Source organism: Bicyclus anynana, chromosome 3, assembly GCF_947172395.1.
Source record: "Bicyclus anynana chromosome 3, ilBicAnyn1.1, whole genome shotgun sequence".
Lineage (NCBI taxonomy): Eukaryota > Metazoa > Arthropoda > Insecta > Lepidoptera > Nymphalidae > Bicyclus > Bicyclus anynana.
The window spans coordinates 219,504-242,508 of NC_069085.1; the positions used below are offsets into that span (position 1 = coordinate 219,504).

Genomic DNA, 23,005 nt, shown 5'->3' on the forward strand with positions numbered 1-23,005 from the left:
TTTGTTTGTTTTATTGAACGCGCTAATCTAAGGAACCACTGGCCCGTCATGAGAAATTATTTCAGTGTTAGGTAGCCCATTTATCGAAGAAGGCTATATATAGGCTATAATATATTTTTCCCGTATTCCTACGGGAACGGAAACCACGCGGCGTCAGGTAGTATAGAATAATTACGTAATTATTATATTTAGACGAAATGTTCCCAAGGTATACGAACATGTTAGAGCTACTCTCTAACTTAACATACACTGACAACATTAAAGCGAGAAAAGCCACGGACAAACCTAGTTACTTAATTAATAAGCCGTAAATACATAAATTATTTGAATGTGGTCTCGCCGTCGGGCTTTGTGTCTATTTTCCTCGACTTTTTTCTTTACAAATTAGCTCTTGACTACAATCTCACCTGGTGGTAAGTCTAGATGCAGTCTAAGATGGAAAGTCTCCCACCAGCCAGACCTGGACCAATTAAGAAAATATCAAATAAGCCCAGCCGAGAAATTGAACCCACGACCTTCGTTTTGTAAATCCACCGCGCATACCACTGCGCTACGGAGGCCGTCTAGAACCCCTAACGCGTGTGTTAGTTGTCTCTTAAAGATAAGGAAAGATCGATAAACAATAAAACACGTAGTGTACTTCCAAGACAACCTTTAATCTCGTCCAAAATAAATTAGTCAACAGTACTTAGGGCGAACTCTTTGAGTTGTTTGTTTAAACTTTATATTAACAAATCGCTTATAATACCTTACATCACTATCACCAGTTAGCCTACTATGTTCAGATATCGGGGACGGCGGCCACGGGTGGACCACGAGTGGGCTATGGGCGGACCACGGGTGGGCCATGGGCGGACCACGGGTGAGCCATGGGCGGTTCACGGGCAGGCCAGGTGTGGCGGTGGCTCCGGACTTGTTTCGTCGATATTCACCAACGTATTATAAATGCTTACTTACTTACTCATGTTTACGTGAAAAATAAACTTTACTGTACGGCAGCGTAAAAGAGTTTACAAAAATACAATGTCTCCTGTTAGAAATAACAAAGCAATCCGATCAGTAGATGAGTCTAAACAATCGAATACTAAAATGTTGTTACAGGAAATTAGTCGCTCGGCACAAAATATTCGCAGCTCGTATTTATTTATAATTTCCTTAGGACGCGATTTTTACAAATAAATCTCCTTTACTTATATCATCTGAGATAAATAACTAAAACAAACTCAACGCAACCTCTGCGGTATATAGGTAGTTACACCATGGATCAGAACCCGCCATGTGTACAGTGTCACTTACATCAATAGACGCGAACTATCTAGTTTTAGTTGTGATATGTAGGATTGATATGCTAGTCCAGGAGTTCGCCGCACAACATCGCACGTCTGCAGGAGCAGGAGCCAATGGCTCAAATATTTAATATAGGTCGCTTTAGTTGCATAATACGACACCAACAAAATGTTGTTTTGAAGATTTAGGTAGATGAAGTGCATTTAATAAATTCAAGATGTAAATTTCTAATAGGGTCAGAATGAATGAGAACAATATTTACAGTATGTCACAGTTTGTGAGTTCTAATTTGATTGTTGTGAATGTTACGAATCACAATATCTCGGTGAGGCAAAACGGAAACTTGGATAATACTTGTCAAGTGCACAAGTGCAATACATAGAAGCGCCCTGGCCCACACGATCATCATGCCAGTACAAGTGTCCGACCCACACTAGCAGGCGCGATGTGCAACCCATATAATAAATCAATCAAATGGGCCAGCTCCCCCACAGCCGCCGCCCCACGCCTCGGCTGATCCGGACGTGATTCTCTGACATCCAAGTCCCGACGCGTGTAGTCACATTTGACACGGAAAACAGTATGTGTGGAGGGACAGCAAGTCAGAGAATCCGCCCCCGAGCGCCGATCGGTCACCGACGCGAGACACGACAGGCAACACTTTCGTGTTAGTTTAAAACAAATTTTTGTCGAGATCATCGAGAACGGTCGGTGTAGCTGCAGGTCAAATGCTAGATAACAATTTTAAGCTTCTGTTCTATTGATATTTATTTTACACTCGTTGCGCTGACTGCGAAGTTACGAACTTGAGCTTTAACAAGCAGCATTGGGTCTACTTTAGTCTGAAGCTGCGACGTCGCGTCGTGTCGCGTCGCGTCGTGTCGCGTCGGCGCGCAGCAGCTCGAGGCGCTCGTAGTAACAAACATTATTTACACAGAATACATTACAATGACGTCTATCTATTGTACTCGACGAATTAGTTAGACATGTAAAAAAGTGGCAAAGAGTCAGTCGCTTACAACCTACTATGTACATCACAGGATTCATCTAAGAGAAATAACAGATAGATCATTTTATTTATTCATTATGAATTAACTTTATCTACTGCAGTCGGGAGTAGTCGGCGGTGGCGAGGACGCCGACCGTGCTCGCGGTGAGACGCCGTCACTCTCTGCACTCAACTCGCAGGGACACGACAGACACAAAGTCTGACAGCGATCACTTGTGACGTCAGCGACGGTCCTTCTGACACAGTTCGATAGTGACAGATCTAAAAATTGCGCCCCTTAAAATGCAGCACTTTATTGTAAAAGCAGATTTTACTCGTGTTTGTGCTGCCCCCGGTCGTGCAAACAATGTGAGCTCCGGCCCAGCGCGCACGGTGCCGTCCGCTCGCTCCGGCCAGGCGCCGCCACTGGCTGACGTCACCGGCAGCATTTACGATATTATACTTGAGATCCTTTATCGTGTCCCGAAATATACCCAGATCGTAAATGAGAACATAATTTTATCATCATAGATTAAAAGACACTCGAAGCGCAGCTGAATTTTCACGTCTGTATTCCTTATCATTTACTATTTAGCCATACAGCGCGTACTACACCGACTACTCCGCGCCTGATGACGTCAGCTACAACATTTACATAGGACTCGACCGCACTGTACACTCGGCACTCGACACACTCGGCTGTAGGAGCGCAACTGCAACTTCTCCGGCGACGTGACTCGCACGCGGGACGCCTAGCTTGCGCCCAACGTATGTATACATTTACACGTGGAAATAAAGAAGAATTGCAAAGAAATAATTACTGGTTTACATTCTGAGATGGTACATTGAATACCGTTTTCAATAGTCGAAGGAGAAGGGTCGCTTTATTGTCTCGATTGTTAAGAAAAATATGACGAGTGCGATTTAAAGACGTCGGTGGATTCGTCCGATTCATTATTATCGACGTGATATTTCTTAAAATGTGCTCGTCCAAAGTTTAAAAGGGTCCTCGTACAAGAACCGACAGTCGCACTCGGCTCCCCCGACACCGCGCGGGCGCTCGTCGTGCGGCGCGCCTACACGCACGACTCGGGGATCCGGTGGTCGAGCAGCTTCTTGACGGCGTTGACGTTGATGTCGGGCGCGGGGCGCAGCGAGGCGGAAGCACTGCATCCGAGCGCCGACGCTGGCACGGAAGCGCGCGTGCGCTCGTCGTGCGGCGTGCTTACACGCACGACTCCGGGATCCGGTTGTCGAGCAGCTTCTCCTTGATGGCGTCCACGTTGAGGTCGGGCGCGGGGCGTAGCGAGGCGGACGCGCTGCGTCCGAGCGCCGCCGCCGGCACGGACGCGCGCGCGCCCCACGTCCAAGACGCGCCCGGTCCGTTGCACGCCTGCACACACAACACAATTTGTAATAATGCCGTTTTTATATATTTGCCAATAATTCGATAATATCGACATAATTCTGCCACAATGCCACAATCGCCTTACCTGAAACTGAGAGTACCTACTCGTTTTTAGTTTTGCACTTGTAGCGAATGAATTCGAGGTAAGCTTGGGTGGGCGTTACGCAAATTTTATACACGAATTTATCAGAGAATCTCAGTAGGTAGGTTTGTTGTAATTAAGTTTTCAGTAGCTCAGGAGTGGGCGGAAAGAATGGGTGCGCTCAGATCCGACGTGTATGTGACGAGTGGTCCGACGCCGACGTACAGGGACGGAGCCAGTAATTAGTCGAGTTATCTCTGTATCGAGTGGATTACCCGACACAGTTAGTAAGGCCAAGCCACGGAACGATCGTCGGCAGCAAATTATTTGGATTCTCAATTACATTTGATTTCTTCCCGTTGGTCCTAATAATTATTTTCTTCGTCACGATCTCTTTCGATTTTAAGAACTCTGAAAACGTTGGTATCCTGTGCTGCGGCGCGTTTCGCTTCCCGTTTTTTTTGTTGAAAAATATGAATGGAAATAATTCCGATTAAGCAAATGATATTTATTACCGCAATCTGTCGCGAGGTGATCGCCTAAACTTAGTTTTAGCTGGTCGGAGGCTTGGCCGTCGCTAGTTACCACTCTACGGGCAAAGACGTATCGCCAAGCGATTTAGCGTTCCGATACGATGTCGTGTAGAAACCGAACGGTGTGTGGATTTTCATCTTCCTCCTAACAAGTTAGTCTGCTTCCATCTTAGACTGCATCATCACTTACCACCAGGTGAGATTGTAGTCAATTGTAGGCAAGTTGCTTATGTTGCAATGTAAGATAGAAGCGGGCTAACTCGTTAGGAGCAGGATGAATCGGTAGGATGGTAACTAGCCACCGCCGAAGCCTCTCACTAGCCAGACCTGAACCATTTAAGAAAACTTTAATCGGTCAAGCTGGGGATCGAACCAAGGATCTCCGTCTTATAAATCCACCGCGCACACCACTGCGCCACGAAGGCCGTCAAATATGATGTAACTTCCAGTGAAAGACTCGCAACTGTACCGATTATGAGTAGATATTACAGCTGTATGATATATACGCTGGTCGCGCGGCGCGGGGCGTCAGATGCAGTTTAGTGGGCGCGTGATCTGGCGCCGCTGACTGCGATATTGCCGGCACAAATCAACGCCGCGCGCCGATTCTTTCGAGTCGACGATTTACGGCGCAGCACGCGCGCACTGCGGTGCCGCCTGACTGATGTCGTTTTGAGCTGCGTCTTCATTACTAAGATAAATATTAAATTCTATTTCTATTTAACTCCGCGGTGCGACACCCGTAACATTACTAAGTTTAATAAGTTGAAAATCTCTCGTCGGTGCGAACTAATAACGTTTCATGAAACGTACATCGCTGTCGCTGACGCAGCCGCCGGCGGCGGGCGGCGGCGGGCGGCGGCGGGCGGCGCCGTCATATCTCTAAATAATATAAAAGCGATCGCGAGCGCTCCGCCGGGACGCTCAGCAAACATTATCAGCTATCGGCGACGACATCAAGCCGAGTCGCAGTAGATATAATGAGTTATTGAGTGACCGCAATAAAGATACGGCCGCCGGCGCCCGCTCGCCGAGGAGAGCTCATGCCCGCGGCAAGTGCGGGCGGCGGCGGTGCGGATCTAACCGCAGACGGGTAGGAGTGGGTAAACTACCCTCGCTGTAGTAACAAAGTGATAGCAGCTGTACAGAGTGAAAGAGTTCTCACCGGCGTGGCGAGCGGCGCGGGCGCCGGCCGGCCCGGCGACGACGCGGCCAGGCACGGCGCGCTCGACGTCTCACCTGCAACCAATAGCGGGCGTCAGTCGCACTCGAAGGTAAAGTTGTCGTTACGTCGATGCGCTGAGCTGCAGCGGAGACTTGCGATTGATTGTCGCCGCATTGTTTTATGTTTTGGTATCGTAAACGACTGCCACTCTGGTATGTCTGAGGTCAAATTGAATATCAACACAATGAAGTACCTAAACAAATCAAATGAAAAATAATTACCTACTGAGCAAGAAAGTCCGTGGGTACCTTAGACCTTAACAAAACAAATAAACGAGAGGTTATGAGTTATGTGCCTCGGGACGTTATTAATTCTGTAAAAAAGTTCAAGAATATTAAATAGCTGCAAACAATCGTGAAACTTCGAATCAAATGTTTCGTTATGCACACCCCCGGGAAAGGATTAAGAAAACTGACAGTCGTACGACAGAGGCACGACGAACGCACGACGAGCGCACGACAGGGGCACGACGAACGCACGACGAGCGCACGACAGGGGCACTACGAACGCACGACAGGGACACGACAGGCTGCGACAGCGCGTTGCGTGCCGCAGAGGACCACGTCCTAACTTATTCACTCGACTCTTTCGTAGCCGCTGATGTATTGTTTTCGATAGCTGTTGTACGTTTCTAAAGTTACACATAACATACATAACATGGTATATCGTCTCCGTCGAAATAATATGAAAAACATTTTGTAAACTAAGAAAGATTTTTCTTTATTTAAAAACATTGTATAATTAAGAAGATTGTTTAAATAATGACCGCGGACCGTTTTAATTTCGCCCCCGTTAAAGTCTCAGGTCGTTATTTTGTGCTGAGGAGGGGAAAACGTCCGCGGACGACGAGCAATTAGCGTTTGAATGAATAGTTTTTTCGGGAATACGGACGAGGGTGACGTGAGGAGATTTCCCAGGATAAGGAAGGAATCTCGACAGATCCGCGCGGGAGGCGGGGGCGGGCGGGCGTTGGGACAAATAATTAATCTCGCGCGGAGTGCAGCGTCACGGCCGGCGTCATTACAGCCCGTAATTAGTCGCGCACGTACTACGAGCCTACCCTTCGTATCTTCGCACCGCGTCTTGTTTTACATTCGAATGGTTGATGGCATACAGGAAGCGTACTCCCCGATGACAATCTCTTCAACTCTTTCTGTATCTACAGGGAACGTTAACGAGTACCGCGGACTCAGAGCGACGAGTCGTGTGAGCGGGAGCCACGTCCGATAACTACAGCACGGGGAAGTGACAGTCAAACATTTGCGGCAGCGACTGTCGCTGTAGGTCGCAAATCGCGTCAAAGTGTCACAGCACTCACGGTGATGTGGCTGCGATCTCCGCGCTAATTATTGTCTTTCAATTCGGTTCTTAACAGAATTTCGATGATCACTTCGAAACTGGAGGACAATGTTCGAGTGAATGATCGCGGTTCACGTTCACTCTAAATCAATTGATTTCCACATATTTATATGCAAATAAATGATGATTTGATGCAGCGTGACGAGAGGAACTGAAGTGGAGGACGTATGGACGAGGCACGAACGGGGTAATGACTAGGTAAGGACAAAGTGAGAACGTCGGCTGGACGAGCTGTGACGAGAGGTACTCGTAAGCAGAAAACGTAATTTACATTGATCGCGAGGAAAGATAGAGTTTAACCAAGATGTGCTACTTGAAGTACTTAATTAATTATTATTTATAATTGTTAGAAATTTTTAACCGCTATTTTATTTATGTTATCCGCTGCAGCAGAATGCAGGCGAGCGCGTTGCAATTAGCCGCATCCGTATCCGAGCTGGCGCCGGACCGTCGGTTCGTACCGGGACCGGCGGCTCGTTAGCCGCTTAATGGCATTACATTTACTTTTATTGCTCGCAACCTCGGCGCGACAGTCGACACTCGTCCGCGAGACAGTCGCAGGCCTGGCTCGGCTCGTCGCCGCACGAACGGTTAGCGAAACCGCAAGTTGCATGCGCGAACTGATCATTAATTGTCAGTCGTCGCTCGTGCCGCTCGTCAGTCGCGCGATAATCGCCCGTTAAGTGAATGCCTCACGTGCCGCACGCAGCGCTGCGGTCGTGAGCGGGCGCGCGCAGGGCTCGGGCTCCCGATGTGCGATCGGTTCATTTGTGCGTTCTTATTCAAAATTAGCCTAACATTGTTGTCTGTTAAGCAAAAAAGAGATTCAGTTGAATCTGGAAATACGAAAAGAAAGGTCAAGCAATCTGTAGATCCAGTTACTGGTAGGTTTGGCCGTATCTGCTTTGGCGTGGCCGAGGTCGAGACTCGAGACCTGGTCGCGGGGCGTGAGAGGGGGGGGGGGAAGCTAACGATATGCATTAATTAATCGCTAACGCACAGCTGATGCGCGCAACTTCCGGCAACTTAAAAACTTTCGTTTATTTGCCAATTGCTCCTATAATATTATCTTCTATAGTTCTCGGGAGCCATTCTAAGGCTGGAAGGACAATTTTTCATCATTATTTTAAACATGACGGTGGTCAGTATCGCACAGTCGCAGGATATATTACCTGTGGTTAGCTGATTCTGCCGCAATGTCATAGTCACCGACCGTCGCCGGGGCGTCAGCGCCGCGAGCACAGCTTCTCAGTGCCGCTCGCCGTCCGAGACATTACACGTGTTTCGACCATGCGCGCTTTTCAATGCGAAATTTACATGAAAAACGCGTATTTTTTTAATGAAATAACTCTGGACGGCACTACACATCCGCATACTCGTAATTACAGAGAGGCTGCGCGGCGCGGGGTGCGGTGTTAGAGGGTAGGGGGAGGGAGGGGGCACAGACCATCACAATTAGGCACCGATGAAAGTGATTATAAGAACGAGTGAATAGCGACAGGTTACTCCTTTAGCACATACGATATTTAATATACCAGTTTGTACTGAGGTTAGCTTCCAGCGTGCGGGAGACCATTGTGGCACACAGTCGCCTCGGCCGCGGCATGGCGTGGCGCCGTCTGCACTAGGGTTCCATCATGAAGTTCGTACGAGCGGCGGGTGGAGCTGATCGTTGATGTTGATGCAGTCGGCAATATTTCGAGCTGCTCACACGGGTTTGGTTTGGTGCAGCCCAGCCCAGCTCTCACTGGTTCAGTGCCGGCGCAGGTGCCTCAATCGCCGGCCCTTTGACTTTCTTAATTCGCGCGAGCTCCGCGCTATTGTTTGTACATTTCACAAACTTTTTTTGATGATGATGTTTTTATAGATATTTTCACTGTGTAATAAACTCGTAAATAGTTAAATGGCCAGTGACCAGTTGCGAAAGTTAGCGACTTTTCAATAAGTTCTGCGAGCAAAGAGCGACGCTAATGCAGTACTACGTTGTGTAGTTTCATTGCCCACAATTATAGTATACTCCTGAGGTGCTCCCATTGTCATCATATCAGGATCTAATGATGGGGTCCTGGAGAAATCGAGGGGAACTTTCAAAAATTTGCGATTTTTATAGATAATTATAGCGTATGTTAATATTTTCATGAAGCACTTTAATGTACTCTGATGATGAAACCGGAACACAAACGAGGGAACTCTTTAACGGTTTATAGCAGTCACTTTGTGTTTGGGCTTAATTAATTTGTGTCGACGAGAACTTTTTACCTTTGTTACGTGGTCTGTGACGTGGATGAAGACGAAGGACAGTTGAGGAAACTCCTCATCAGTTTACAGCTACCTACATTTTGTCAGAGAACGCTATTTCATCCGAGCTTTTAATACGACTCATAGGAATTAACTTTTAGCGAAATTCTTCTTGCCTTCATCTATGTATGATTACACTTAAAAATGGAAATGTAAAAAAAATATTGAAAAAACTCAACCGAATTCAAAAACATAATTATAGCTCGAATAGCAGTTGTGCTACTATACTTAAATGTACCTAATCGTAACATCATCTAGAACAGAAGCTGGCTTGACTCAAAAAGCACAGAACTTTTGCTCAATTCAAACATCATTTTATTAATTAATTCAATACGCCGTAATTGGTACATGAATAAATCTAGAGTGCGGCAGAGCTGGTGGCGACACAGCACGCGGCAGCGGCGAACTAATGAACCGTGCTCATGACTGAGGCGGGCGCCGCTGAATAATTGAGGCTCGCTACAGTGTGAGCCTCCAGCATTAGGCGCATTACGCATGCACGCTCGCCCGCAGCCGCGCCGCGCCCGCGCCGCTGCGGTGTGGCCCTAGCGTCGGCGAAGCGACGCGGGGCCGCACTGCATCGTAGCGGGATATCGGCATCGACAGGTACTCACAGTAGTTGTTGGGGATGAGGTCGGGCTCGGCGTCGTCGAGGTCGGGCGCCTTGTCGGGCGGCGGCGCGGGCGGCTTGCGCGGCTTGCGGCGCCGGCGCGCGGCCCGCCACGCCGCTCCCGCCAGCGCTACCGCCGCCGCCGCGCCCGCCGCCGCCGCGCTCGCCGCGCCCGCCGCGCCCGCGCCCAGCGGACTCTCGGACGCTGCAAGCGGAACCAACCGTCACACATTGGAGCCTCGTGGGAAGACGAGTGAGCGGCCGATCATATAAACAGCGAACTACAGTCGCCAAAGTATCTTTGTAGATGTTTAGCGATATATCTAAAAAATATTCGTCAAAGTTTTGCTTAGCGTTAAGGCACATTTACATTTGTCTGACGTGTCGTGTCGTGACGCATCAGAACAGAATCGGTATCATGCATTTTGTAAGTATGTATTACACATATGTGTTGTGACATGTCGTGATGGTTCTGACGCGTCACATACAAAATGTTTGATACCGATTCTGTTCCGATGTGTCACAACACGTCACGTCAGACAAATATAAATCCGGCTTTAAGTAGAACCTAATACAAGGGTTGGCGCCAAGTGACGGCCGCGTGTGCCGCACGACAGTGTGACTACATGCCACTAGGTACAATCGCTCTTTGTTACATTTTTAACTAAATGTTTAGTGACATATTTTTTCAAGTGAATAAGTTAAGCCCGGTTTAGTTTGGCATTTTTGATAAAAATATACCTACGTAAAGGTAATACGTAGGTCGTAGGTGTTAATTGTTATTGTGACCCGGTGACTGTTGAATGGTTGGGGCGAGTGTGTGTCACGACACGTGTTCTCGCGTGTATCTACTTTATTATATACACGTGTAATTACGCTGTGAAACACTTCGATAAAGTTTAGCAAGTCAGTGACATACGACAAACTTGTGAGTTCCAATGACGCGTAGGCGTGTGCTCCCGCCCCGCGCCGCGCGCCGCGTCGTCTGCGGGACTGTTGTACTGTGGGACTGTTGTACTGTAAGACTGTTGTACTGTGGGACTGTTGTAGTCGAGAAGCGCGGGCGGCCATACATAGAGTAATTGTGGGATAAGCAGATAAAGAACTTTGCAGCTACCTAAGGGCCGAGAGCAGAGGGAGCGATGCTCGCACGCAATCCTGCTACAGATCTCTGCGGTGTACTCTCGAGGATATCCTTCGTAAACAAGGAAGTCGTAGTACTTTTCTGTTGAATAATGTTGGTACCACTCGTATATCTACCTTCACCGTTTCACAATTCTGTCAGTAAGCTAGAAATATCGACACAATCATAACTTAGGTACTTGTTTCCTATGGCAACATTTTAACTTAGTCTCAGCCCTCTGCGCGAGCACGGCCCTACATCAGAGTTCGCTGGTCGACACTGATCTGTGGCTGCACCCGCCCCGAACCCGCGCCCGCTTCCTCGTCCGCGCCCGCGTCCGCACCCGCCACAGCGCTAATCACGCGTCATTATTCAGTCGAAACGGAAGTTGATACGAGCGCTCAGTTTAATGATAAATAAATTGCTGCGGCGCGGGGGCGGGGCGCGGCGCGCGGGGAGGTAGGCCGCAGTGGAAGCGATCTAATAATTAACTTTGATGAGATGACTTCAAGCTCTTGTACTAGATTTAAACTGAGGTAATAAGTAAAGACCTTGTAAGTGACACTGTAGAAGCCTAACGCGTAGAAATGTAGAAGGATTGCATTGATTGTCAGTACATACCTACAAGTTTGTCTATTGTAACTAATCTCAACATTATTTTTCTATTAATATTTTGAAAAATAATTCCCGATTCGGACAGTTAAACGGGAGAAAAAGAACGTCAAATGCCATTTTATATAGAGCACAGCACTAGGAGCAAAGTGCAATTACAGCCTTTGACCCATGTCGATGTCATTCACTAGCGTCACAGCACTGCGTCTGCTGCGTGTGCTCGGTCCCTGCGCTATAACGCTGCTGTGTCGCGGGCGCTAATGTTGCCGCTGCCTCTAACGTGAGACGCTTCCGCTGCCGCCACACACCGCGCGATACCTCCGGTGATAATCTGTTCCACGTGCAGATAATGTCTCGCGGTAAACTTTTCGGTAAACGCGCGTATTTATTATCAGAAAACCGTTTGCGTGTTATTTACTTTATTTGCTTTATATAAAATATTATGTACGTAGGCTGCTGAAATGCGTGATTCTTTTATTATGTTACCGTTTTTGGATAAGAGTTATGAAATCGTTCTATGCGTTTTCCCACCCGAAAACAGCACAACGTAAATCACTACTAAGCGCTCGAGGATGTGTGTCAAACTAAGTGAGTCGAAGCAACTAGAAGGTACAATAATAATATTATAGAGAACAATAGAGCCTAGAAGACCGTACTCGAAGCAGACGAGACAAGAAGTGAGGAAGAACGAAGATACTTCTTAAAATCCGTCTTGAAAACTTCTGTTAGATAATATTTAGACTGACGCTTTTCTGTACTGAAAATCTTCACCCACGGTAGAGAAATGCTGCTGAAAGCGAAAAGGTATTGAGCAAATTGCGATTTGATCCTTATAGAAGGATACAATTGACTCTCTATTAAAATTGAATTTTGAACGATAGTAGCATGCGAATTCAATACATTGTTGATATATATTAGTAAAAGCTCCCAGAAATCGCCGCGGAGGATGTGGGGCTCCGTGCCCCGTGCCCCGTGCCTGACTCGCCAGTCTCGGCTGGCAGACGCAATATTATGTCGGCGGTCACAGTGAGTAAGCGACTACACTCGCCGACAAATGTCTGGCGCTGGCTCCGAGCGGACTTTATCGTTGTTGTGGATCCTGAGAGCCATATTATCCGCCAGTGTAACCCCTCCACTTAGTGAACCCTCTCCCATGAAGGTAAACATCACGAGTTCAATAACCCCCATATCGTCTTGTCGAGACCCCGCACTGTAATGCGCCGGGGAAAAATTAGCTTTGAGGAAATCTCGTGGGCTCCGTTACCTAATCCGGATTTAATGAAGGGTCTGGATTCCGCTGGCTTTAATTAAAGGTTTGGACTGGAGAGCGACGCGTGTGCCCGACGTCAGGGGGCCCGCGCCCGACGCGCGTGCTCTACTACATTTCGGTGAACGGTTAAGTTTGGCCGAAAGTAAGATTTTCGACGACAAACTATCAAACTCGAAACTGAAATGACTAATAATAATTATGTTGTTTCTTGTTAAACACGGTATGGCGCTACCTACTATATAGTTTTGTAATTTACAAGTTTGCGTTTAATATTCTTTAAATTTAACTTGATAATTAAAGGGGAATGTCCACCAGCCCATACAACGTTGGCCCAAGAAACCCAGTTACGCCCCCCCATAAAAGTATATGGAGATGATAATATGATGTATAAATAAGGATTTGGTTAAATAATTTTTTTAATAAAAGTTTGCTAGATATAGAAAAAAAATATTTTATTTTATCACTCTCACTGCTCAAAAGTACACCGGAGATGAAGTAACATTAAAGCTGTACATGAATAGATTTATTGTTTTATGTAACCAACAAGCTTAACAAATAAATCAATAAATGAAACAACCAACCAACCAGGCAGTGGCGTGCATATGGTTGTCGATCAGGGTATGCACTAGTAATAAAATTAAGCAAAGTGGAAAAATCTGTATTTACTAATGAAGACAACTCTTAGGATATGCAGTACTTTAATGCATGTATGAAGTGCACACCCACCACTACTTGGAGGCCATTGGATCAGCTTCTACTAGAAGAAATTATTGTAATGATGTTAACAATTGTAAATTATAATATTGTATTACTTTTCTAAAAAAGAGTGACTGTCGAGTTTCTTGCTGACTCTCCTCAGCACAACTTGTCTTCCTATCTGGTGATGAGGTCTGTCTGTCTATCTGGAGATGGACAAATAGTCAACCTTATTATTTCAAAAGTGCTTGTTTGCAAAACCAAGGCTTAGTTTACAAGCACTGTAAATAAATGAATTTACAAATGTATTACAGCGAGGAAAACAACATTGATTTGGAGTGTTTGTCGCTATTACATAATTATTTTCCGTTCTTCAGTTGAGCAAGATGCTGCTTTATCAGTCGTTTTCCAGCAATTTTGACAAACTTGGGATGACTCTGGATAACTGAAATAGTAATAAAATATGAAAATCCAGCAAATAATTTAATCAGAGTTTTAAAATTGGTTTACTTAGTGGATTTAATGTTATGTTATTCCACAATTTATTCGTCGTCATCATCAACCCATATTCGGCTCACTACTGAGCTCGAGTCTCTTCTCAGAATGATAGGGGTTAGGCCAATAGTCCACCACACTGGCCCAATGCGGATTGGCAGACTTCACACACGCAGAGAATTAAGATAATTCTCTAGTATGCACATATTATTACTGTTTTAAAATTGGTTTAGGGTGTGAAAATGTAGCAAACTGACATACAAACTCACAGTTCACATTTAATATTAATCAGGAAAGTAGGATAAATATACTATATTACTTCTATGCACTAAATATTGCTTGAACAAACCATCAACAATGCAAGAAAACCTATGTGCTGTCCTACATCTGACTAGATGTTATGCCTTCTACGCCAGTAATTACACAGTAAATGTACTTTTTAATACAGCAATATTGGTTAGTCATAAAAATACACTGAGCGACACTTCAACACTTATATGGGAAACTACACTCTTATTATATAATGATTTATTTATTTTGCTATCATCCGCGAAAATTCGGCGAACCCATGCGACAACGTCACCCAGGTCCGACAAAATACTCTCTACGTACGTTTCACCCCGAAACCGGAGCATCCTCAGGAGATGTTGACTCTACAACGTGCAATTGCAAAGTGTCGTTTTCGACCTTTGCTTCGTCTTTTATAGACCAAAAAGTAGGTGGGGCAATAGGTGGGCGTTGCCAAGATACTCATAATATAAGCGATTTATCTCGCATCGCATTCAAACATTTTTATTAGTGGTGACTTTGATAACTCTATTTGTTCATTTAATAATGTAATTCCTGACTTATTATGTTTTATTATTTCTAATTGTTCCAAAACGCATAGTCGTAGGCCTTTATTGCAAGTGTGTAAAATGTCATACATATGATTATCTGCCAGCTTATGGCCAGTATCTAGGAGATGCTTTGCAAAGTGCGACCTTTGTGGACGGTCATTTCGAACAGCGGATATGTGTTCCTTGTAACGTGTATCAAAATTCCGACCGGTTTGACCAATATATGTTGCATTACATTCAGAACATTGCAATTTATATTTTCAGAACAAATAACTCTCTTAAAAATATTTGCAATGGTAAAGATAAACTAGAAAAGCAACATAAATCGGGAGTATATAAATTGCAATGTTCTGAATGTAATGCAACATATATTGGTCAAACCGGTCGGAATTTTGATACACGTTACAAGGAACACATATCCGCTGTTCGAAATGACCGTCCACAAAGGTCGCACTTTGCAAAGCATCTCCTAGATACTGGCCATAAGCTGGCAGATAATCATATGTATGACATTTTACACACTTGCAATAAAGGCCTACGACTATGCGTTTTGGAACAATTAGAAATAATAAAACATAATAAGTCAGGAATTACATTATTAAATGAACAAATAGAGTTATCAAAGTCACCACTAATAAAAATGTTTGAATGCGATGCGAGATAAATCGCTTATATTATGAGTATCTTGGCAACGCCCACCTATTGCCCCACCTACTTTTTGGTCTATAAAAGACGAAGCAAAGGTCGAAAACGACACTTTGCAATTGCACGTTGTAGAGTCAACATCTCCTGAGGATGCTCCGGTTTCGGGGTGAAACGTACGTAGAGAGTATTTTGTCGGACCTGGGTGACGTTGTCGCATGGGTTCGCCGAATTTTCGCGGATGATAGCAAAATAAATAAATCATTATATAATCATGATGAACTTCCGCAAAGTAACGCCTGCTTCTATCCAAAACTACACTCTGTTGTGACTTGACACAATAACATGACAAAAATTATTAAAGTTATACATATTATTTCTTATGAATAATAATCGTTTTTCACATTAAAAATGGATCAAACATTATTTATGCTGCCTGCACCTGCTGTGTACTTGTTTACGAGCATGTTTCAAACAGAATGTATTCGTATTTTCGTGACATTTTATTGACAATTGATGCCAACTATAATAATTTTAATATTGATATTAACATTGATTAATGCAGCGTAAATGTCCTCTTGTATTTACATCTGAGAGCTGAAATAAACTTGCAATTTTTCCGGTTCAGGGTCAACATTATTCGAATTTCGCATTTAACTTCGTGCAAGTTTTATTTATATTATAGCTGTGGTTTGAAAAATTATAATTCGGTTCAAAAAATACTGAAGGTAAACAGAAAACAGACAAAATCACTAAATTAATTCAATGACATTATCTAATTAATAAAATGAGAATGACATTGACAATTATTGACATCAACAGATTATCTGTCCAAAAGTCAAATCGATGTTGCCATACGAAACACGAAAAATCGAATAACTTCGTATCGATTTCTAATTGAATAATTTTATTACTAGAATAACACGTCATTGTTTTCACCATCTTTTACACGACGCAATGGTTTTTATTGGTTTTCAATAATAAATAAAGTGATTCAAGAAGAAGGTTTATACAAGTAGTTTGTCATGATATTGCGTTTTCACCCGGACAAAATTGCGGACGCCTGCAATTTTATGTCAATGTATTATGTAAACATAATATATTATCTACAATATGTATACTATTTATACATACATAGAAATATATAGAATTTGATTTAGTTAGATCGGATGAAAGGAAAAAGTTATCGGAAGAAAGGGATTGAATATCAACTATTAAGACCACTTTGACCACTTATTTATATCAGCTTAGTATAGCTGTAGCTTGCGCGTTGGCCGATCGTGTAGCTAGCTTATATAGAGTATGGAAAAATTGTATAAAAAAACCGCATTGCACGCGCCGAAGTTACGGGCTTGCGCTACTACTCATATTATATATTATACTAGCTGACGCCGCGCGGTTTACCCGCGTGGTTCCCGTTCCCGTAGGAATGCGGAGATAATATATAGCTTTTAGCCTTCCTCGATAAATGGGTTATCTAACACTGAAAGAATTTTTCAAATCGGACCAGTAGTGCCTGAGATTAGCGCGTTCAATCAAAAACAAACAAACAAACTCTCCAGCTTTATAATATTAGTATAGATAGTATTTAAATGGCGTAGTTGGTAATGTTTCGACGCAGTGATCCTATGTTCTTAATGTTATGCTCGATTATTATTATTATCCATTTAAATATCGATTAAACTAAAAAAAGCAGTTGAGTTCTTAGTGGTTGGTTATTGCGAAAAATATAATAGGTACTTTGATATCAAGAAACGTTTTATAATGTCGACTATGCAATGGTTTTTAAAGAGTGAGGCAGATATTATAATCAAAAACATTATAATCTATTACAACTTTTGCTTTTCCAGGTGATTTTGTTGTAGAAAAAGATCGATTATTATTATTCGGTTAAAATATTGATTAAACCAAATAAATCACTTAGCTGGCAACACTGTTCATGTTCGTGTCTTCAAAAATGTCATACAACAACTATAATATTGTCAAATATCGTTGTGAAACTTATTTTTTGGGGAAAGTTATAGCAAACCGCTATGGATAAAGTAATTTATTCATTATTAAACAAAAATTATCAAGTATTTTTTAGTTTTATGTAAAGTGGGGGGCGGGGACGAAAGGTCTGGGCCGGGAATGGACATTCCCCTTTAGACATTAATACTTACAAGTTGTACCATGAGCTAACGTTTGGCACAGCTTTGCTTCGCTAGAAATTTTGAATGCCGTGAGATACCTCTACACAATCTTTCAAGATTGCGTCAGAAGATGCTCCAGACAGTGGCAACAATTGTAACGTTATCGCATTAGTCTACTACTAGCGGGCACTACTACTACATCATCTTGGGCTACAATATTTGGTGCGACAATAAATTGGACACAAAACTAAAGACACGTATCGTCGTTTTCCGCGGCCTGGAAATGTTTATTTTTCCGCGTTCCCCGGCGCCCCAGCCACTTTTCCGCTCCACCCGGCGCGGTGTTGTCTCCGGACGCTACGTCACCCGGATAACTGGCATGTACATAGACGGTTCTGGCGGTTCGGGATGTGAACTGTCGCTAATTTGTCTGGTACATTAGAGGTATGTAAAGAATATAACACTTTCAAAGATCGCTGCGATCATGAAATTTGTCAGGTTAGGTTTCAAAATATAAACTGAGCTAGTAGCGAGCGCCGAGTCGTACCTGTCCTCTTCTCGGGGTCGGGGAACAGCAGGTCGTCGAGTCTGGCGGGCGCCGAGCGGCCCTTGCTGTTGACGGCCACGGCCACGAGCCGGAAGCGCACGTCCCACTCCAGCCCGCGCAGCGTCCAGCTCGGCTCCTCCGCCGACAGGTTCACCCTGCCACACACAGCGCACGTCACGACTCAGCGCACGACACGACACAGCGCACGACGACACCTCACTACTGTCCATGTTATTAAAAAATCATAGGTAGGTGGCTAAACTACTGAATTGATTTTGATAAAATTCAGCATAGAAAAAAAAGCAGTCTCGGAACAGAACACGGACTACCGAAAGAATTCAAATCAAAATTCAAATGGTTTCTGCGGGATTTGTAAAAATCAGAATTGCACGCGAACGTAGTCGCGAGGGGTCTGCATGCCAGTAATATTGTTTGACAACGGCGGACGGTGAGATAAGGCAACGGTGTACTTACTCCTCGTACTCCAATGTGGCTGCTAATTGCAATTAATTGCTCGGTCCCGATACTGCTAGCTGCTTGGAAAGTTTAAGAAGGCGAAGGCGGCATTCGAAGTAATATTTAAACTGCCGTCGTCGAGTCGGTCAGGCGCGCGCCATCTGGACGGATGCTCGTCACTCGGCCGCGGCGGAGTCTAATGGAGCAGATTACATCGCAAACTTTTGTTTACAGCGCGAATTAGAGCCAAAAAAGCGCGAAAAAAGCACCGCTCAACTCCATCTACACTACAAATAAGTGTCACACGACAGCCTAATCTTGCACGAGTAGTCATACAAAACCGAAAGATATGAATTCAGAGATATTGTCCTACAAGTAATTGACAATAATGTGTAGCGAATAAGAAAAAGATTGGAATTAAGCAGCCCCCTGTGCCCCACATATAATTCGGCTGCCGACTGTATCAAGATATCACTCTCCTCCGAGTGGGCGGCGGGTGACGGACGCTGGGAACACGGCGGAGCTGTATATACTATATGTATATACTCGTAAAGATGATTGATTGATTGATGATGATTTAAATATTAACAAATGGACTGAAGGGTCGTAAGTTATAAGATGTTCGATTGCCGAAAATGGGATCATTTCATACCCGAGATATAGAAGACTAAGCTTTCAGTCACATGTTTTATACAAACTTAACGACCTAATTTTTATATTTTTATTTTTGTGAAGCGTGGGGAATCATAGATGATAGTGATGTAACACAGCCTATTCCGATGTAAGTTGCTTCGTTTAGGCAGATCGTGCGACCGAATTACTGGGGACTATGGAGGAAAAATGAAGACATTATGTTCCCGTGTAATGAGAGCGAGTAAATAGCTCTTTATTTGCCATCGTAAAAGAATAATGCAGTGAAATTGGGTATTGAACAGCGCTTTATATGCGCCATAACGTTTAGGGCAACACTAAATAACGGCGGCGGAGTGTTTTATGTTCATTGCGCGACTTGCTGCGAGCCGCGCTGCAGCCTGCGGGTCACTGCTGCTGCGCGAGACACTGTGGGAGACTAGTTAGGCTGAAAATTCGCTGAATGTCATCTTTATAAACCCAGGATAACGTTGTTTAACGTCACTTACAACGGAAAATATCTAATTTTTTATTTTTTCGAATTTCGCGCCCGAATTTCTTATCTGACTATGTACCGAGAGGATTGCTTTAGAAGAGTTCAGTCAAATGAAACCCATTTTAGGAACTACTGTCCTTTCATTAAATGTTGTGCATTCTAAACAAATAAACTAAACGGACGCGACTGCGGACGGGATCACTGCCCTGATAGTAACGTAATTTTTTACAATACAACTACATTGACGTGATCGCCAGAATTAGCTAAGACTTACTTAAAAATATATAATTGTTGAAATCTAAAATAAATAAAACAACATGGAATTCGATAATTCTAACTAGGTATAATATACCGCGACGAATGGGAAAGTCAGTTGTGTAATAATTTTTAGTCAAGTTTCTACTTGGAACGAATTTAAAAACATGGACGAGCTCAAACTTTTCTTACTGACTTACTTTTATACAGTAGATTGTGAGGAAAGATCCAACTGTAAGTAGATGCTCCGAGCGAAACTCGCTGCGATAGTTTATTAAGGAGGCCAAGGAGTTCGGTGTGCGCCGTACAGACTCGAACCATTACGTATCTCTAGAAATAACCTATTGAATTTTCGAAGATCTTCTGAGGATTCGAGAATTACCTACCCACGACAAAAAGATGTTTTAACAAATGAGCAATGCATGATTCTAATTTGATAGAAATAAGTTGTACTAAACCTCCGCCGAGTGCGGGCGTACGCTCGGCCCGGTGCGCACCCACCTGGGCTTGTCGTCGCCGCCGGAGTACAACTCGAGCAGGAAGCGCTGCGGCAGGCCGCCGTCGAAGCCCGCCACGCGCGACACTCCGCCGAGTGCGGGCGTACGCTCGGCCCGGTGCGCACCCACCTGGGCTTGTCGTCGCCGCCGGAGTACACCTCGAGCAGGAAGCGCTGCGGCAGGCCGCCGTCGAAGCCCGCCACGCGCGACACTCCGCCGAGTGCGGGCGTACGCTCGGCCCGGTGCGCACCCACCTGGGCTTGTCGTCGCCGCCGGAGTACACCTCGAGCAGGAAGCGCTGCGGCAGGCCGCCGTCGAAGCCCGCCACGCGCGACACTCCGCCGAGTGCGGGCGTACGCTCGGCCCGGTGCGCACCCACCTGGGCTTGTCGTCGCCGCCGGAGTACACCTCGAGCAGGAAGCGCTGCGGCAGGCCGCCGTCGAAGCCCGCCACGCACGACACCTCCGCCGAGTCCGCCGTCTGGTTCCACAGCGTGCAGTTCCGCGGCGCGTGCGGTTTGCCTGCACACGGGCCCATAGTTACAACAGACGGATGCGTAAAATTAATATTTAGTTTTCAAAAATATAACGAAATTGTTACATGTACATTGTACATATTCAAATGTGAACAGTGCAGAGAGCTCTCACCGGCCGCCACCATCTGGAAGACGCAGGGCGCCAGCTGCGCGCCCACCTCGTTGGCCGCGGCGCACGACAGCGTGCCGTAGTCCAGGTCGGCCACCGGCGTGTACCTGCACACACAGCGGACGCGTCATCGTCAGAGCCGCTCGGGGCGCGCCAGCGACGCAGCGGACGCACTCACTTGAGGCTGGAGGCGCTGCCGTTGGACGTGTAGCGGTCGGCGGCCACGTCCAGCGTCTCGCCCGAGTTGTTGAACTTCCACTTGAAGACGGCGGCGGGCGGGTCGGCGTCCACCTCGCACACGATGACCACCGACTCGCCGCGCGCCGCGCCCACCACCGACACGCCGCCGCTGCGGCACGACGGCGCGTCTGCACACAAGGGGTCAAGTGACGCATGCGATACACGACGTTCGCACAGAGCCGTTGCAGAACATCGAAAGATTATCTAAAAGCTACCATTCAGTTCCAGACGGTCGATCGGGACGCAGGAATGCGAACCAATCGCACGACCGCCGAAAAGATTCCGCTGACGTTCTAGAAAATGAAAACCCGATCCCGAGTTACGTGTCAATCGTCATTTGACTCGATTTGATATCGAATTCAGATCCGGCAGTTTAACTATCTCTATAATGGCCACCGCTTCCGCAGATTGAAAATGAGACGCGATGGAGGCGCCGATAGCGGAACTATCGAGTAAATTGGAACCCCTTCGCATCGGCCGCGTGGCCGATCGGCGTGAGCGCGCCACTTTGGCCGCTCGGCGCAGGGTTTCAGGGCTGATTTCGCGTGAATTATTTGAGCGCGGAAGCCTTCGGCGATGACGTAGGGATCAATCTGGTTTGAAACGGTCGCCGACATGCGAGGCCGGCGCCGGCCCCGGACGGCACGCGAGCTTCGGCCCGTACGTGAACGAATTTATCGAAGAATTGTTCTGAACTAAAATACCATTGATCTACGAGTATGTTGATAGCGATAGTTATATAGCGATGCCGGTTATTTTTTTTGTTTTTGAAAAAATCTTCACAAGGTTGCATAATTCAATAATTATTGATATTTGAGCAAATGTACCTACTCATAAGTAATTGTAAAGAAAACCAATTTTGCCGAGCAACGTACCGACTACCGATAAACAAAATATTTATTGTTCTTTTATATGAGCGCGCTCTTACGTACCTATCTTTTTTTTATTTTTTACAAGTTAGCTCTTGACTACTATCTCACCTGGTAAGTGATGATGCAGTCTAAGATGGAAGCGGGCTAACATGTTAGGAGGAGGATGAAAATCCACACCCCTTTCGGTTTCTACACGGCATCGTACCGGAAAAATATCGCTTCGCTAAATCGCTTAGCGGTACGTCTTTGCCGGTAGGGTGGTAACTAGCCACGGCCGAAGCCTCCCACCAGCCAAAATCTATCAAACTTTTATGGCGCAGCTTATTCTAAAATAGAATACAAAATTTCACAAACCATAAGATCAGTCATCTAATGTAATATATAGATTGATATACTATATAGATTTTAATGAAATTGTTATTTATCTAAAATAATAGAGGATTTACAAAGACTGAGTGAATGGGAAAGTTATTCCGGCGCACCTAACTCGAATAGAATACGTTTTGAAAAATGTGAATGCGCTTCGCTTTAAAGTTGTTGAAAAATTTCCACCTTTTAGGTGATATAAACTAAGTTTAAACAATACAAAAAAACCCTTTCAGTTAAATTCAAACAAGTTTTTGGGGTATAATGTTTCAACTCAGCACTTTTTACTGCATTTGTGCACTGAATTTTGAATTTATTATGACAGCATAAATACCCATGTACGGATAACAGGCCTATGTATGTACCAGCTACCTACACCGGCACAGCGGCGTCTCACCGGCGA

The 23,005-nt window shown here is 45.2% G+C and overlaps 1 protein-coding gene across 1 annotated transcript in view; it reads right to left on the bottom strand.

The window, feature by feature from the left end:
* Window positions 1-637: 637 nt before the first annotated feature.
* The window catches only part of LOC112052937 (neural cell adhesion molecule 1-B), a 287,626-nt gene continuing 265,258 nt past the window's right edge, over window positions 638-23,005 (bottom strand). Inside the window, exons 10-16 of the mRNA XM_052891380.1 lie at window positions 21,303-21,492; window positions 21,128-21,231; window positions 20,860-21,001; window positions 18,147-18,301; window positions 9,795-9,995; window positions 5,464-5,537; window positions 638-3,668 (exon numbers count right to left, since the gene is read on the bottom strand). Coding sequence (XP_052747340.1) covers window positions 3,501-3,668; window positions 5,464-5,537; window positions 9,795-9,995; window positions 18,147-18,301; window positions 20,860-21,001; window positions 21,128-21,231; window positions 21,303-21,492 — 1,034 coding nt within the window. The 3' untranslated portion in view covers window positions 638-3,500. The remainder of the gene's footprint in view (window positions 3,669-5,463; window positions 5,538-9,794; window positions 9,996-18,146; window positions 18,302-20,859; window positions 21,002-21,127; window positions 21,232-21,302; window positions 21,493-23,005) is intronic.